This window comes from Odocoileus virginianus, chromosome 33, assembly GCF_023699985.2.
Source record: "Odocoileus virginianus isolate 20LAN1187 ecotype Illinois chromosome 33, Ovbor_1.2, whole genome shotgun sequence".
In the NCBI taxonomy this organism is placed as follows: Eukaryota; Metazoa; Chordata; class Mammalia; order Artiodactyla; family Cervidae; genus Odocoileus; species Odocoileus virginianus.
Genome location: NC_069706.1, coordinates 19,056,359 through 19,071,747, shown reverse-complemented (window position 1 = coordinate 19,071,747; position 15,389 = coordinate 19,056,359). Strand labels below are relative to the sequence as shown.

The following is a 15,389-nucleotide window of genomic DNA, read 5'->3' as shown; positions in this document are numbered from 1 at the left end:
CACTCCTGGCCAAATCTTCTCAGTGGCTTGAGGTCAACACAGGCTGAGGGGTCATGGAACCTTTTCTGCTGGAGGGTCTATCATGGAATAAAGCCTCGTGGTGGACACAGTTTAAGGGCAGGACTGCATATAATGATTTCATACATTTCCTTGTTTTAAATCACTAGCATTCATACTACAATAGGTTGGGGTCTGTGCAGGGAAAACAAAGAAGCTAAGCAAGTTAGATGGGGAATTAGATATAACTGGGGCCTCCGGGGAAATGTATCTTTTTATTTTCTCTCTCTGTTTTAAGATCTCTTGCAGTGGAGAAGGCAATGGCACCCCATTCCAGTACTCTTGCCTGGAAAGTCCCGTGGACGGAGGAGTCTGGTAGGCTGCAGTCCATGGGGTTGCAAAGAGTCGGACAGGACAGAGCGACTTTGCTTTCACTTTTCACTTTCATGCACTGGAGAAGGAAATGGCAACCCACTCCAGTGTTCTTGCCTGGAGAATCCCAGGGATGGGGGAGCCTGGTGGGCTTCCGTCTATGAGGTCATACAAGGTCGGGCACAACTGAAGCGACTTAGCAGCAGCAGTGTTGAGCCTTCTCTTTAGATCTTATAGTCCTATATCCTCCCCTCATTCTCATTTTGAGACAGCTATGGATTAGCAAAAGAAAATTTACCAGATATAGCATCAGAAGACCTTAGTTCAAGTCCCACTTTCTGTGGGGCCTTAGGCAAGTCACAGCACCTCTCTGATCCTTGCCGTGTGTGTCTGTGTGCTCAGTCATGTTTGACTCTTTGCGACTCCATGGACTGTAGTCTGACAGATTCCTCTATCCATGGAGTTCTCCATGCAAGAGTACTGGAGTGGTTTGCCATTTCCTACTCCAGGGGATCTTCCTGACTCAGGGATTGAACCTGGGTCTCTTGCATCTCCTGCATTAGCAGTCAGATTCTCTTTTTTTTTCCATTTATTTTTATTAGTTGGAGGCTAATTACTTTACATCATTGCAGTGGTTTTTGTCATACACTGAAATGAATTAGCCATGGATTTACATGTATTCCCCATCCCGGTCCCCCCTCCCACCTCCCTCTCCACCCGATCCCTCTGGGTCTTCCCAGTGCACCAGGCCTGAGCACTTGTCTCATGCACCCAACCTGGGCTGGTGATCTGTTTCACCCTAGATAATATACATGTTTCGATGCTGTTCTCTTGAAACATCCCACCCTCACCTTCTCCCAGAGTCCACAAGTCTGTTCTATACATCTGAGTCTCTTTTTCTGTTTTGCATATAGGGTTATCATTACCATCTTTCTAAATTCCATATATATGTGTTAGTATGCTGTAATGGTCTTTATCTTTCTGGCTTACTTCACTCTGTATAATGGGCTCCAGTTTCATCCATCTCATTAGAACTGATTCAAATGAATTCTTTTTAACGGCTGAGTAATATTCCATGGTGTATATGTACCACAGCTTCCTCATCCATTCGTCTGCTGATGGGCATCTAGGTTGCTTTCATGTCCTGGCTATTATAAACAGTGCTGTGATGAACACTGGGGTGCATGTGTCTCTTTCAGATCTGGTTTCCTCATTGTGTATGCCCAGAAGTGGGATTGCTGGGTCATATGGCAGTTCTATTTCCAGCTTTTTAAGAAATCTCCACACTGTTTTCCATAGTGGCTGTACTAATTTGCATTCCCACCAACAGCGTAAGAGGGTTCCCTTTTCTCCACACCCTCTCCGGCATTTATTGCTTGTAGACTTTTGGATAGCAGCCATCCTGACTGGCGTGTAATAGTACCTCATTGTGGTTTTGATTAGCATTTCTCTGATAATGAGTGATGTTGAGCATCTTTTCATGTGTTTGTTAGCCATCTGTATGTCTTCCTTGGAGAAATGTCTGTTGAGTTCTTTGGCCCATTTTTTGATTGGGTCATTTATTTTTCTGGAGTTGAGCTGGAGGAGTTGCTTGTATATTTTTGAGATTAATCCTTTGTCTGTTGCTTCGTTTGCTATTATTTTCTCCCAATCTGAGGGCTGTCTTTTCACCTTGCTTCTAGTTTCCTTTGTTGTGCAAAAGCTTTTAAGTTTCATTAGGTCCCATTTGTTTATTTTTGCTTTTATTTCTAAAATTCTGGGATGTGGGTCATAGAGGATCCTGCTGTGATTTATGTCGGAGAGTGTTTTGCCTATGTTCTCCTCTAGGAGTTTTATAATTTCTGGTCTTGCATGTAGATCTTTAATTCATTTTGAGTTTATTTTTGTGTATGGTGTTAGAAAGTGTTCTAGTTTCATTCTTTTACAGGTGGTTGACCAGTTTTCCCAGCACCACTTGTTAAAGAGGTTGTCTTTTTTCCACTGTATATCCTTGCCTCCTTTGTCGAAGATAAGGTGACCATAGGTTCGTGGATTTATCTCTGGGCTTTCTATTCTGTTCCATTGATCTATATTTCTGTCTTTGTGCTGGTACCATACTGTCTTGATAACTGTGGCTTTGTAGTAGAGTCTGAAGTCAGGCAGGTTGATTCCTCCAGTTCCATTCTTCTTTCTCAAGGTTACTTTGGCTATTCGAGGTTTTTTGTATTTCCATACAAATTGTGAAATTATTTGTTCTAGTTCTGTGAAAAATACTGTTGGTAGTTTGATAGGGATTGCATTGAATCTATAGATTACTTTGGGTAGTACAGCCATTTTGACAATATTGATTCTTCCAATCCATGAACACGGTATATTTCTCCATCTGTTTGTGTCCTCTTTGATTTCTTTCATCAGTGTTTTATAGTTTTCTGTGTATAGGTCTTTTGTTTCTTTAGGTAGATATACTCCTAAGTATTTTATTCTTTTTGTTGCAATGGTGAATGGTATCGTTTCCTTAATTTCTCTTTCTGTTTTCTCATTGTTAGTGTATAGGAATGCAAGAGATTTCTGTGTGTTAATTTTATATCCTGCAACTTGACTGTATTCGTTGATTAGCTCTAGTAATTTTCTGGTAGAGTCTTTAGGGTTTTCTATGTAGAGGATCATGTCATCTGCAAACAGAGAGTTTCACTTCTTCTTTTCCTATCTGGATTCCTTTTACTTCTTTTTCTGCCCCGATTGCTGTGGCCAACACTTCCAAAACTATGTTGAATAGTAGTGGTGAGAGTGGGCACCCTTGTCTTGTTCCTGATTTCAGGGGAAATGCTTTCAATTTTTCACCATTGAGGGTGATGCTTGCTGTGGGTTTGTCATATATAGCTTTTATTATGTTGAGGTATGTTCCTTCTATTCCTTCTTTCTGGAGAGTTTTAATCATAAATGGATGTTGAATTTTGTCAAAGGCTTTTTCTGCATCTATTGAGATAATCATATGGTTTTTATCTTTCAATTTGTTAATGTGGTGTATTACATTGATTGATTTGTGGATATTAAAGAATCCTTGCATTCCTGGGATAAAGCCCACTTGGTCATGGTGTATGATTTTTTTAATATGTTGTTGGATTCTGTTTGCTAGAATTTTGTTAAGGATTTTTGCATCTATGTTCATCAATGATATTGGCCTGTAGTTCTCTTTTTTTGTGGCATCTTTGTCTGGTTTTGGAATTAGGGTGATGTTGGCCTCATAGAATGAGTTTGGAAGTTTACCTTCTTCTGCAATTTTCTGGAAAAGTTTGAGTAAGATAGGTATTAGCTCTTCTCTAAATTTTTGGTAGAATTCAGCTGTGAAGCCATCTGGTCCTGGGCTTTTGTTTGCTGGAAGATTTCTGATTACAGTTTTGATTTCCTTGCTTGTGATGGGTTTGTTAAGATCTATTTCTTCCTGGTTCAGTTTTGGAAAGTTATACTTCTCCAAGAACTTGTCCATTTCTCCAAGTTGTCCATTTTATTAGCAGTCAGATTCTTTACTACTGCACCACCTTGGAAGCCTGTTCCTTGGCATATTTAACTATATAAACTATAATAAGACTCTTCAACGGGTTCCTTTGAGAGTTAAAAAATAAAGCAGATGAATGGTATTACAAACTTCTAATACATGATAAGTGGTAATGCATTAAGTAAGGTATGGAATGGTAATGATATAATAGATACCTACTGCTTCTTCCTACTCAGCATCCATTACCTCTGCTCAAAACAGTATCTTGATCTTTTTTTCTGGTGTGGGGGGAATACGTCTATCTCTATTGGTCCACTTGAGTTGAGTAGAGCTGACCCCAGCCCAAGCTTTAAAGTGGACATTAGACCCCAGGCAATCAGAACATCAAATCCTCTTGGCCCAAGTGGCTCATGGATGGGCCCACACCCTAAACCCTGGAAGTGCTAAACTGGAAGGAAAGAAGTTGGGAACTTTGGGTGGCTATCTTCCTACCTAGAGTGGACAGCCTGCCTGAAAACAAAGCCAAGAAAGAGGAAAATGGAACTGAGAGTTGGAAAGAAATTCCTGACATGTATGAATCTCTGGATCAAGCCAGGCCTGAAGACAGCTGCCAAATCCACGTTAGAATATAGTTACCTTAACCAGACTTCCCTGATTCGTTTCAGTTTGCACTCAGTTCCTTTTGCTTTTTAACAAAGACATAATGATGCTATTCTTGAGGTTGCAGTTAATGGTGGTGACTTTTCCCTCCAGGGGTTCTGCTGAGCCCTTATTGATCCTGAATCTAAAGGATGGATTCTGATGCTACCAACAGGAAATTCGTAAGTTGAATGAGTGCTGCGTCACACACGACACCATGAAAGACAAGAACAATACTGGGGGAAGTTACCTTTTTTCACAGACGGTGCCCCAGATTCTTCTGCTGGCCAAGGAGAGCCACTCGATCCGCCTCTCATACATCCGCATTGCTCTGCTGAGTTCTTTCTGCAAACTCATGGGCCACACACAGTCAGCAGTGCACAGAACATGGTTGACTAAGGGGCCTGTGGGGGAAGAGGGTGTACCCCACTTGGCTTCTGGGAATGGTGTGTCAAGGCCATGGGTATCCAGGCAGTACAAAAACCCCTCTAAAGCATGTACTAAGACTTCCCTTGTGGCCTAGAGGTTAAGAATCTGCCTGCCACTGCAGGGAACACCAGTTCGATTCGTGGCCCAGAAAGATTCCACATGCCACAGGGCAACTCAGCCCATGTGCTACAACTACTGAGCCCCCACTCTGGAGCCCGTGAGCCACAACTACTGAAGACTGTGCATCTGGAGCCCATGCTCTGCAGTAAGAGAAACCATTGCAATGAGAAGACCCAGCTCTACAAGTAGAGAGGAGCCCCCGCTTGCTGCCCTAGAGAAAGCCCGTGCGCAGCAACAAGACCCAGCATGCCAAAAATATAGATAAATAAATAAAAATTTGTTTAAAGATATATATATAAAAGCATGTACTTGTCTGTCACAAGCCTAGGAAGGGAAGAGTCAAAGTATTTCATTGCCTCAAATGGGGAGGAGGTAAATCTTGACCAAAAGGATTAGAGGTTTTTGCTTAAGGCCTCCAGGTTCCTGCCTGGAGAGGAGGTGGAGAAAGCTCCAGAAGGGCCTGAGCGTGCAGCACAGTCTGTTTACAGGAGGGGCTTCTGTCACTGGCTTGGTGCGTCCACATTCCACGACACCTTCCTCCCATCCCCCTCCCCACAGCCCACATTCTGACCAAGGGGACCCAGCGCTGACCTGGTATTCATACAGGAAGGGCAAGTCCACGTGAATATTCTTCACTGTCCCGTCATGCCATTCAAACTGCACCATTGCCTTCTGCACTCAGGTGTGGCCAGGAGGGGAGCAGGGGAACAGAAGCACAAGTGAGGAAGGATTTTAAGTTTAAATCGGTCACGGCATTCTCCAAGTCAGATGCAAGAGAGGGAAATGGGTTCTTAACACATCTGCGGGTGGATTGTGCCCCTCCCCATCACCAGGCCATTGCCTTGTCTGGAGCTGGACTTCAGGACACAGTCCCCTGAATGGATCAGGTCTGACCGCAAGCCGGCTCCCTTCTCAGGAGGTTCTTCTGAACACCAGTGTCTTTATTACAAGGTACGGTTAGAAGTTTTGGGTGATAGCAGAGTTGGAGACTTAAAGCATACTATAGTCATAAGTTCTTAGATTTGGAAACCCACATGGGCCTTCATGGACACTTTGAAAATCAAACTTGCTCATTCTGTTCATGCATCCTTCATCAAGGTGTCTTATCTGTATCTCTGTCACTCTTTCCATCTAGTCATTCATCTATGGGCTGCCAGGACTAGACACCCCCTGTCTCTTTCCTTTCATTCTTCTGTCTTTCCACTGATCTTCTCTTTTCTGGCCTTGCCTCGCTGCCTCTGGGATCATAGTCCCCTGACCAGGGATTGGACCCATGCCGCCTGTAATGGGAGTGCAGAGTCTCAACCACTGCACCACCAGGGAAGTCCCTCCACTGACTGATCTTTCTGTTCACCTAATATGCTGTCCTTCCACTTCTCCATCCTTTATCCTTCATTTAATCTTGACTTGTATCCTTTCATCTTTTTATTCTATCCTGTTATCTGTCCTTCCATCTGTTCATATTTCCATCCATCCATTCTTTCACCTATTCATCTATCATTTCCATCCATCCACTCACTCAGCCTTTTCCTCCCTCTTTCCATCCTTCTGTCCACCCACGCAGACATTCATTGACTGCTTACTTGTACTACATATAGGGGACAGAGTGTTGGGGAAGAGTATTTTCTTTTATAGGGCTCATACTTCTGTGGGGGTTAGACTTGTAACAAATACACACATACGCGCAATATAGGGGCAATAAGAGAAGTCTGTATACGGTTAGAGCAAGGGCCCAAAGAGAGAGTGTGTTCTGAATGACAAGGAGGAAACCTTCATGGAGGAGGTGACCAAGGTGCCCAGTATACCCCCTCCTTCCCCAATCTCCCAAGTTTCATTTTTCGTATCTTTGAAAAACAGCAGCTAGAGTAGATTTGATGAGAGTTCTAGAGTCCTGGGTGGAAAGCCTGCATCCCACTCCAAGCCCTCAGGTCCTGCCCCTTGGGCTCTGTCTCATGACCTCTATTTCCTGGACATTTCAGAAAGGAAATACCACACAGGAGCTCCACAGCAAAGGACTGGACAGAACCCTGAATCTGAGTTACCTCATGGATAGTTGATGATACTGTTTTCCGGAGAATAGGCACAAATTCCTCCACGGGAGAGAATGCATTGGGTGCCAGAACCTGATAAAGGCTTAGCTTCTTGGCTGTAAAAATAAATGGTGGGGTTTGAGGCACTGCTTATGAAGCCCCAAAGGGTTCATGCCTTCGGTCAGTCATCTGCATTTTGGGTTCTTCTCTCTCTGGGGATTTACCTTTAAGGCTATTGGTCTTTAGCCATTCTGTAGAAGTCATGTCCAAGTTTGGGAACTCAATCATGAGGGGATCCTCATGCTTTGGGGGTTTAGGCAAGAGACTCATGAGTGAACTCTTTGCAATCTCTGTGGAAATCTAAATTGAAATGAAAAGTCATCATTACATAATCATATTATAGAGCTGGAAAGTCCACAGTCTTCCCCCACCCACCCAAGGGAGCATGTTAAAACATTGTGCTTAGTCTCTCAGTTGTGTCTGATTCTTTGTGACCCCATGGGCTGTAGCCCGCCAGGCTCCTCTGTCCATGGGGATTCTCCAGGCAAGAATACTGGAGTGCGTAGCCATGTCCTCCTCCAGGGGATCTTCCCAACCCAGGGATCAAACCCAGGTCTCCTGCATTGCAGGCAGATTCTTTACTGTCTGAGCCATCAGGAAAGCCCAAGAATACTGGAGTGGGTCGCTTATCCCTTCCTTCTCCAGGGGATCTTCCTGACCCAGGAATTGGACTGGGGTCTCCTGCATTGCAGGCGGATTCTTTATCAGCTGAGCTACCAGGGAAGCTCTCTTAAAACATCACTTGTTAAATTACAGGCAGTTTTGCTTTTCCCTCCCATAGTCCCATCCCCATCTCTAGAGATGTGTGGAATTTCCAGGAGAAGACAGAGCTGAACCCAGCAACTCACTTCCTGTGTCATCTGTCCATCCTCCCAACTCCTTCCCACCCTTACCATTTGAATCAGCACCAAGGACTCCAAGATGACAAATGGCCCTGCCGTGGGCTCAAAACATAAGCTCCAGGGAACTAAAAAGCAACTCCTGTACCAAATCATTTAGGGAGCCCTGATCTAGCCTAGACTCCCTTGCCCACATTTACAACCAAAAACCTGAGGTTCTGAGAGGTTAAGTCACATAGCTTGTGTATGAGGAAAGCACGAAACAACAATTTCCAAACTTCAGACATTCGAGAACCACCTTCATGAAATTTGCTATATCTGAGTACCACTGTACTGTTATTTGTTGTTGTTTAGTCACTAAGTCATGTCTGACTCTTTTGTGACCCTATGGGCTGTAGCCCACCAGGCCCCTCTGTCCATGGGATTTCCCAGGCAAGAATACTGGAGTGGGTTGCCATTTTCCACTCTAGGGAATCTTCCCGACCCAGGGATTGAACTTGTGTCTCCTGCATGTGCAGGTGGATTCTCTACCACTAAGCCACCAGGGAAGCCCTATATTGTTATTTACTTAATATTTTAAAAAATCAAACAACTAACACTGTCTTTTTAATTATTTTTACTAACATTAATTGAAATTAATATTAATTTCAATTTTGATTTTAATGGACCCCTTTTTGTACTTAAATTATATATATATAGTTTGCTTGTTCGTTTTTGGCCACACCTTACAGAATGTGGGATCTTAGTTCCCCAACCAGGGATTGAATCTGGGCTCTTGGCAGTGAACGCACCAAGCCTGAAACATTGAAACTGTCAGAGAATTCCTAGTACTTAAATAATTTCAGAAAGCTCTATTTCTACCATAATGAGCTAGTTTTAAATTTATAACATTTAAAAGAATGTTAATCTGCATATCATCTTATCATTATTTTGCAAACTACAAGTAGTATATGCATTTCATTTTGGGAAACTCCTGGCAAGATTCTGACATCAAGCAGACCTGAGTTCAATCGAGACTAATCAGCTTTTATCTCTGCGATCTCAGGCAAATTATTTAAACTCAACTTCTGTTTTCTCATCTGTAAAATAGGGGTAATAACATCTGCTGGAGACCATTGCCGTAAGATAAAATAAGGCATTTAAAAAGATTAAGCTTTGTGCCTATCTTAAGTGCCTACACACTCAGCAAATGAAAACTATTAATTATTGCTATTGTTTATAGATAATCACATGGTCCCGGAGGCTGTGGAGTTGGAGAAGACTCTTGAGAGTCTCTTGGACTGCAAGGAGATCAAACCAGTCAATCCTGAATACTCATTGGAAGGACTGATGCTGAAGTTGAAACTCCAATACTTTGGCTACCTGATGTGAAAAACTGACTCATTGGAAAAGACCCTGATGCTGGGAAAGACTGAAGGCAGGAGGAAAAGGGGATGACAGAGGTTGAGAGATGGTTGGATGGCACCATCAACTCGATGGACATGAGTTTGAGCAAGGTCCGGGAGTTGGTGAAGGACAGGGAAGCCTGACGTGCCACAGTTCACGGAGTCGCAAGGAGTTGGACACGACTGAGTGGCTGAATTGAACTGATAGATAATCAGTAGAAGAGCTGAAGCTAAAGTTCAAGACCTCAGTCTAAGTGCTGTGTTTCTTTCACGACAGCTGGCCAGGTCAAAACATGTGGTACCCCAAGTCTTCACTCTCTGATGCTATAAAAGTATTTCCAATTCTCTTCTGTCCACAGCTAAGTTGTCTGTGCTATCTAAACAGAGCACAGCTTTTATGGCGCTTGTGTCCATAAACTTTCTGAGTTATTCTGCTGATAAATTAAACACCCTCAAGCAGGGCCTTTGCCCCAAATGAATGAAATGCTGGTGAGAAGATGTCTCCAGACAGCCTACCCTGTGTAGCTGAGGTTGTCATCATTCTCCAAACTGGGGGGAAGGGAGGGACAGTGTTTAAGTGGAAGGGGTGGCAGAGGCCTGATGACCTTTCTCTGAAATAAATTTTTTTCAGTTAGAAAATCCACCAGGACCCTTCCAGCAGAGGCTAGGGCCGTTCAGAGCTGTGGGGGTTGTGAGGGGGCGGGGCCTTGCCTTACGCCGTTTTTGGGGGCCTGGCAGCTGCTCCCTTGAGTGACAGGTGGGACGCCTCCACACCTCCAGGAAGGTCTGAGCTGCGGCTCTCAGCACCTACCTCCTGCATCGCGCCGGTGGGCTCCTCACAGGGGGCGTCGGGGTGCAGGGCTTGCACGTGGTCCTGGAGGCTCTGGGCCTTTTGGATTTCTGCCAGGAGCTCATCCACCTCCCGGCTGCTGCAGATCTGGGGGTGGTGGGGACAGAACAATCACCCGGTAGTCACCTGCTTACCGGCATGGCCAAGGTGGGAAGGGGCAGGCAGCCACATGAATCCCTAGGGCCAAGTGGCATGCTCTTCGAAGCGGACGTTATAAACAGGATCCATGTGCAAGACAGAGCCTGCCAATGCGGGTTCCCTTTGTACATTATTGGCTTGCGGTGTTTTAAATAGTTGAAAGGCTGTCTAACCTTACAGATGTGAAGAAACACTTAATACCCCCGCTAGCTATAATAGTAATTATTAAAGGACCATAACAAGGGTTAGAACACTGGAGAATTGGAACTTGAGGGGTGCAGGTGGAACTGTAAAATGGTGCAGCTGCTGTGGAGAACAGTTTGGTGGCTCCTCAAAAAATTACTACATGACCTAGCATTTCTACTCCTAGCTATGTACCTACAATAATTGAAAACAGGGACTCAGATACTTATCCACCCATAATCATACCAGTTCAGAGCAGCTCAAATATCCATTGACTGATGAATGGATAAACAAGAGGTAGTATATTCAGAAAATGGAATATTATTCAACCATAAAAAGAATGAAGTTCTGATATATGTTAGAACACAGATGCATCTTGAAAACAAGATGCTGAGTGAAAAAAGATGGACACGAAAGGTATATGACTCCATTTATATGAAGTATCCACAATAGGTAAATCCCAAGAGACAGAAAGCAGATTGACAATGAGCTGGGGCTTCAGGGGATGGGGGAATGGGGAATAATTGTTTTAAGGGTACAGAGTTTCCTTTTGGGGAGACAGAAATGTTTGGGAGCTAAATAAAGGTGGTGGTTACACAACTGCCACTGTTGTTCACTTTATTTATGAGAATTTTCTCAATTAGTTAAAATTTATTTATTTATCTGGCTGCTCTGGGTCTTTGTTGTATGTAAGATCTAGCTCCCTGACCAGAGACCAAACCCAGGCCCCCTGCATTGGGAGCATGGAGTCTTAGCCACTGGACCACCAGGGAAGTCCCTCAATTTTTAAAAATGCAAGGAAATCACACACACACACACACAAATCCAGATATCTGGCTCTTGTTGAAAAATCAGAAGACTGGTAGGTAACACTGGGGGTCATTCCTGCAGAACAAATAAATAATGGGCTAGGGCTGAGCAGAGGCGTCTCATTCGTTGGGGCAAGTGCTGTTTTGTTCATCACACTCCTTACCACTCACTGCTATGTTCTCATCAGAATCAGTTGTAATTTTTTGTCATCTTTGCACTGTTGTTTTGCTCATAATAAAGAAAACAATGAAATTTCTTTTACCCATACCTCCATCAAGAGTGGAAAAACAACAACTAAGCCAAGAGGTTCACAGGTTTTAAGAGAAAACATTTCTTATACCAGCCAGTTTCACTCACTCACCCATAGTATCTTCCTAGCCTTGGAGTATGTCACTTCTACAGAGTCTGGCCAGTGAGGTAACAAGGGGTTTTGCCCAAGGAAAATGTTGCCTGACCTTGGACCTTGTAACACTAGAACATACTTGTGAGATGCAAATATTCATTTACTCTTGGCAATTAGTAGTTAGCAGGCAAGGCACAGCCTGTAGCTCAACAGACAGCTGGATTCTCAATCTGCCATATGGATCTACGCACACATTTGCTGTCTTCTCCGTTACAGACACAGAGTGTGTGATGTTATTATTAACTGAGACAAGGACTAATGGATGGATTGGTACAGAATTACTTGCTCATTCAGAATTGATTGCTGTGTGTCTCTTGCAGTAAATGGGGTCTATCTAGGAGAGAGAACTGAAGTAACTGCTTCAGACTCAGAGCTTTGGTGGGAGCAGAGGCGGGGTGGGGCCCATGCTGATGGCTACTAGGTAGGAATTCAGAATTCTGTCAGCATGCAACCAGCTCATTCTGTGCATGCTCAGCTGCCCAGACGTGTCCAACTCTTTGAGACCCTATGGACAGTAGCCTGTCAGGCTCCTCTGTCCATGGGCTTCTCCAGGCAAGAATACTGGAGTGGGTTGTCATTTCCTCCTCCAGTGGATCTTGCTGACCCAGGGATTGAGCCCATGTCTCCTGCATTTGCAGGCAAATTCTTTACCACTGAGTGACCTGAGTAGCCCAATCAACTCATCATACACCCTGACAAAAGGATCTCTTGTGACTTTTTGTTGTTTCTGTTCTTCCCAAATAGTCTTTTTAATCTGATTTTACGTGAGTAAACCCATTGAGTTGGGGAGAAGGGAAGCCAGTACACACAAAGAATCTTTCTGGCCCAGATTCCCCAGGCACAACCTTGGAAGCAGGCAAGGATAGGAGGAGGGGGCAGCATGTTGGCTCAAGAGCTTACCTCTGTCTCTGGGCTGTAGCAGTGATAGTAGCCCCCAAAAGCTTCCACAAGGTTCTTCAGAACAGCCTGTGGGGATGGAGACAGAGTCAGCCCTCCCTAGGGCAATGCTGCTAGTCTTACAAGCTTTCTCCTTGTCTGAGCCTCTCAGCTGGGCTGACCAATGGGAGAACTAGGTACGAGGAGAGTTGTATTCTGATCCACAAGTTGGGGGCCTCAAAGGCTGGCCCAGCTCACTATCGCCAACCCAAGGGAAGCCTTGAAGATTCTTGGGTACTTACAGTTGGCACCTGATCATCACATTTGTAGGTGATGATATGGGTAATGAGGTCCCTTCCCATGGTAGACTGTTGGATGTAATCGGACAGGATTTCAGAAGGCTGATCTGGGCTGGGAAGAAGGAGGAAGAAGAGAAGGAGGCACTTCAGCAAGATGGTAATTCCCAAAGAAACTCTACCAAATCTAACCAATCACCTGTGTCCCAGGTCACGTGTGTTAAGATGCAGGGCATAGTGGGCCTCAGGCCTGGCTGGCCTGGCCCCTGCCATAAAAATCTGTAGATGAATGGCCTGGAAACACAGCCCTCTCTCAAGAGTACGTGAAGAGTCACGCTTAGAGGTCTTCTCTCTAACATTGCATTGGTTCTCCAATCCCTTTCTGGGTCTGTTTATCAGCTTAGAAAAGGAGACCTACCAGCTTCCCATGATGGTCACCAGAGAATTCAGCCCTTTCAGAACGAAGACTTTCTTCAGGGCTTGTAGCAGATTGCTGCCTCTGTCAGGCTTCAGTTTTTTCACCCAAAGCTTGAGTTCCTGGAGACTAGGCGAAATGATAAAACTGAGTAACAGTACTCAGACTAGGGACCAGGCCCAGGACAAACATGGGCTAGTGTAAGCCTAACAATAATTCTTTGATATGGATACCTTATTCCCATTTTATAGATGAGGAAACTGAGGCTAAGAGTTAGGATTTGCCCAAGGGGATACTGTAAGCAACTGGAAACGCTGAGACTTCAATCCAGGTGTGACTCAAGGGCCTGAATTTCTAGCAACTCTGCTATTTGGGGTCTGGGACCTAGCTCCTTTCCTCTTCAACTCTCCTGGAGGCAGATCTCAGCCTGAAACATGGGGTTAATCCCCAATCCAAAGAGTCTTGAAGGGAAGACACTAAAGCTGTGTCACTACGTCCCACATGGATTGGAATACACACTACTGGCAATAGGGGAATGACTCAATACGGAGCTTTCCTGGTTCAATGTCTCACGTGGCACTAGTGAGACAGCTCTGGTCTCCCCATTTCTCTTTCCTTCTGACACTCACCCCCAAAAATCCCCCTCAGCTCATTGCCAGTAAGTCTCTTTCATTATTATAATGGTTGAATTTCCCTTTTTAACAAAGAGAACAAATCCCAGGGCTGGCACCATCTCTAGTCAATAGGTTTCAAGCTGGAATTTAATATTACTGTTTTGTCTGCTTTCATTTTATTTATTTTTATAGCAACTTTCTAATTATGGCAAGTGATACAGGCTTCTCAGTTATGGCACTGATAGTTTCATTCAGAATAAATATTGGGTTATTTTTAAAATCAATAATAGTACAAGTTGTACAGAGTAAGTAACAGTAAAAGTGGCAAGGATATGACAAAAATCACAAGGGAAATCCAGGAATAACTGCTGTTGAGGAGCTCTTGGCTAGATGGTCTCAAGGTGACTTCCAGGTCTGACATCCTGGAGTTTTGAGATTGAACGAGAGTGGAAATCACAGTTAAAAAATAAACAATCTTATCTACTGGGTGCCTTCCCCATGCCAAGCACTTCCCATGCCAACAACTCTGTGAGAAGCAGGTATCCTCACCTTATTCTGCTAATGAGAGAGTTAAAGGGTGAGTCAGGATCCCCCAATAACTGCCAGAGCTGGGATTCAAAGCCTATGCTGCCTGAACGGGCACTTCTCTACACAGAAGGGCGCCCCTCTACGGCCAGTGCAGGACAAGGGAACCTCCGTCCCAGAAACCAAGCAAGTGGCTTTCCCTGGGATCCGCTCTGTGCTTTGGAATCCAATCCTGACTACCATGTAAGAAATGTTCCCTAACCTGAGTGTCAGTTTCCTCATCAGCAAAATTGGGATAGTAATCCTATTCCATGTGCTGGCTATAAGTATTGAGTAAGAGCGTACATGTGAACTGCCAAGCATGGCACTGAACACATGGTGGATAATCAAGGCTATTCCCTTCCTGGAAAAGAGATGTCTACTTTCAGGCATAAATTAGTAGAAATTCTTAGTTTAGTTACGTCTTAGTTGTTAAGTTGCATCTGATTCTTTGAGACCCTATGGACTGTAGCCCACCAGACCACTCTGTCCATGGGATTTCCTAGGCAAGAATGCTGGAGTGGGTTGCTATTTCCTTCTCCAGGGGATCTTGCCAACCCAGGGGTTGAGCCCAAGTCTCCTGAATTGGCAGGTGGATTCTTTACCATTGAGCCACCAGGGAAAGCACTAAACAGTGGAATTGTTAGGTAGCTATTAAAAAGAAAGAGGTTGATCTCTGCATATTGAGAGGAAATTAGGTGCAAAGCCAAGATGAAAAATAGTGTAATGTTCTCTTGATTATGTTTAAATAAAAGACGATAAACACACAGATGCATATATGTGCAAAGACTGTGGAAGTAGATTGAAGAAACTATTATTGGGACGTGAGGGAGGGGTAACTAGTGTGAGAGGGAGACTCGTCTGCTATTTTTTATCCTTTTATACTGTTGCAGT

At 44.2% G+C, this 15,389-nt stretch overlaps 1 protein-coding gene across 1 annotated transcript in view; it reads right to left on the bottom strand.

Moving 5' to 3' along the window:
* Positions 1-15,389, bottom strand: part of VWA3A (von Willebrand factor A domain containing 3A) — a 58,578-nt gene that overhangs the window by 24,070 nt on the left and 19,119 nt on the right. The window contains exons 11-18 of the mRNA XM_070461009.1: positions 13,321-13,446; positions 12,909-13,017; positions 12,631-12,696; positions 10,158-10,283; positions 7,287-7,422; positions 7,075-7,178; positions 5,624-5,704; positions 4,734-4,828 (exon numbers count right to left, since the gene is read on the bottom strand). Coding sequence (XP_070317110.1) covers positions 4,734-4,828; positions 5,624-5,704; positions 7,075-7,178; positions 7,287-7,422; positions 10,158-10,283; positions 12,631-12,696; positions 12,909-13,017; positions 13,321-13,446 — 843 coding nt within the window. The remainder of the gene's footprint in view (positions 1-4,733; positions 4,829-5,623; positions 5,705-7,074; positions 7,179-7,286; positions 7,423-10,157; positions 10,284-12,630; positions 12,697-12,908; positions 13,018-13,320; positions 13,447-15,389) is intronic.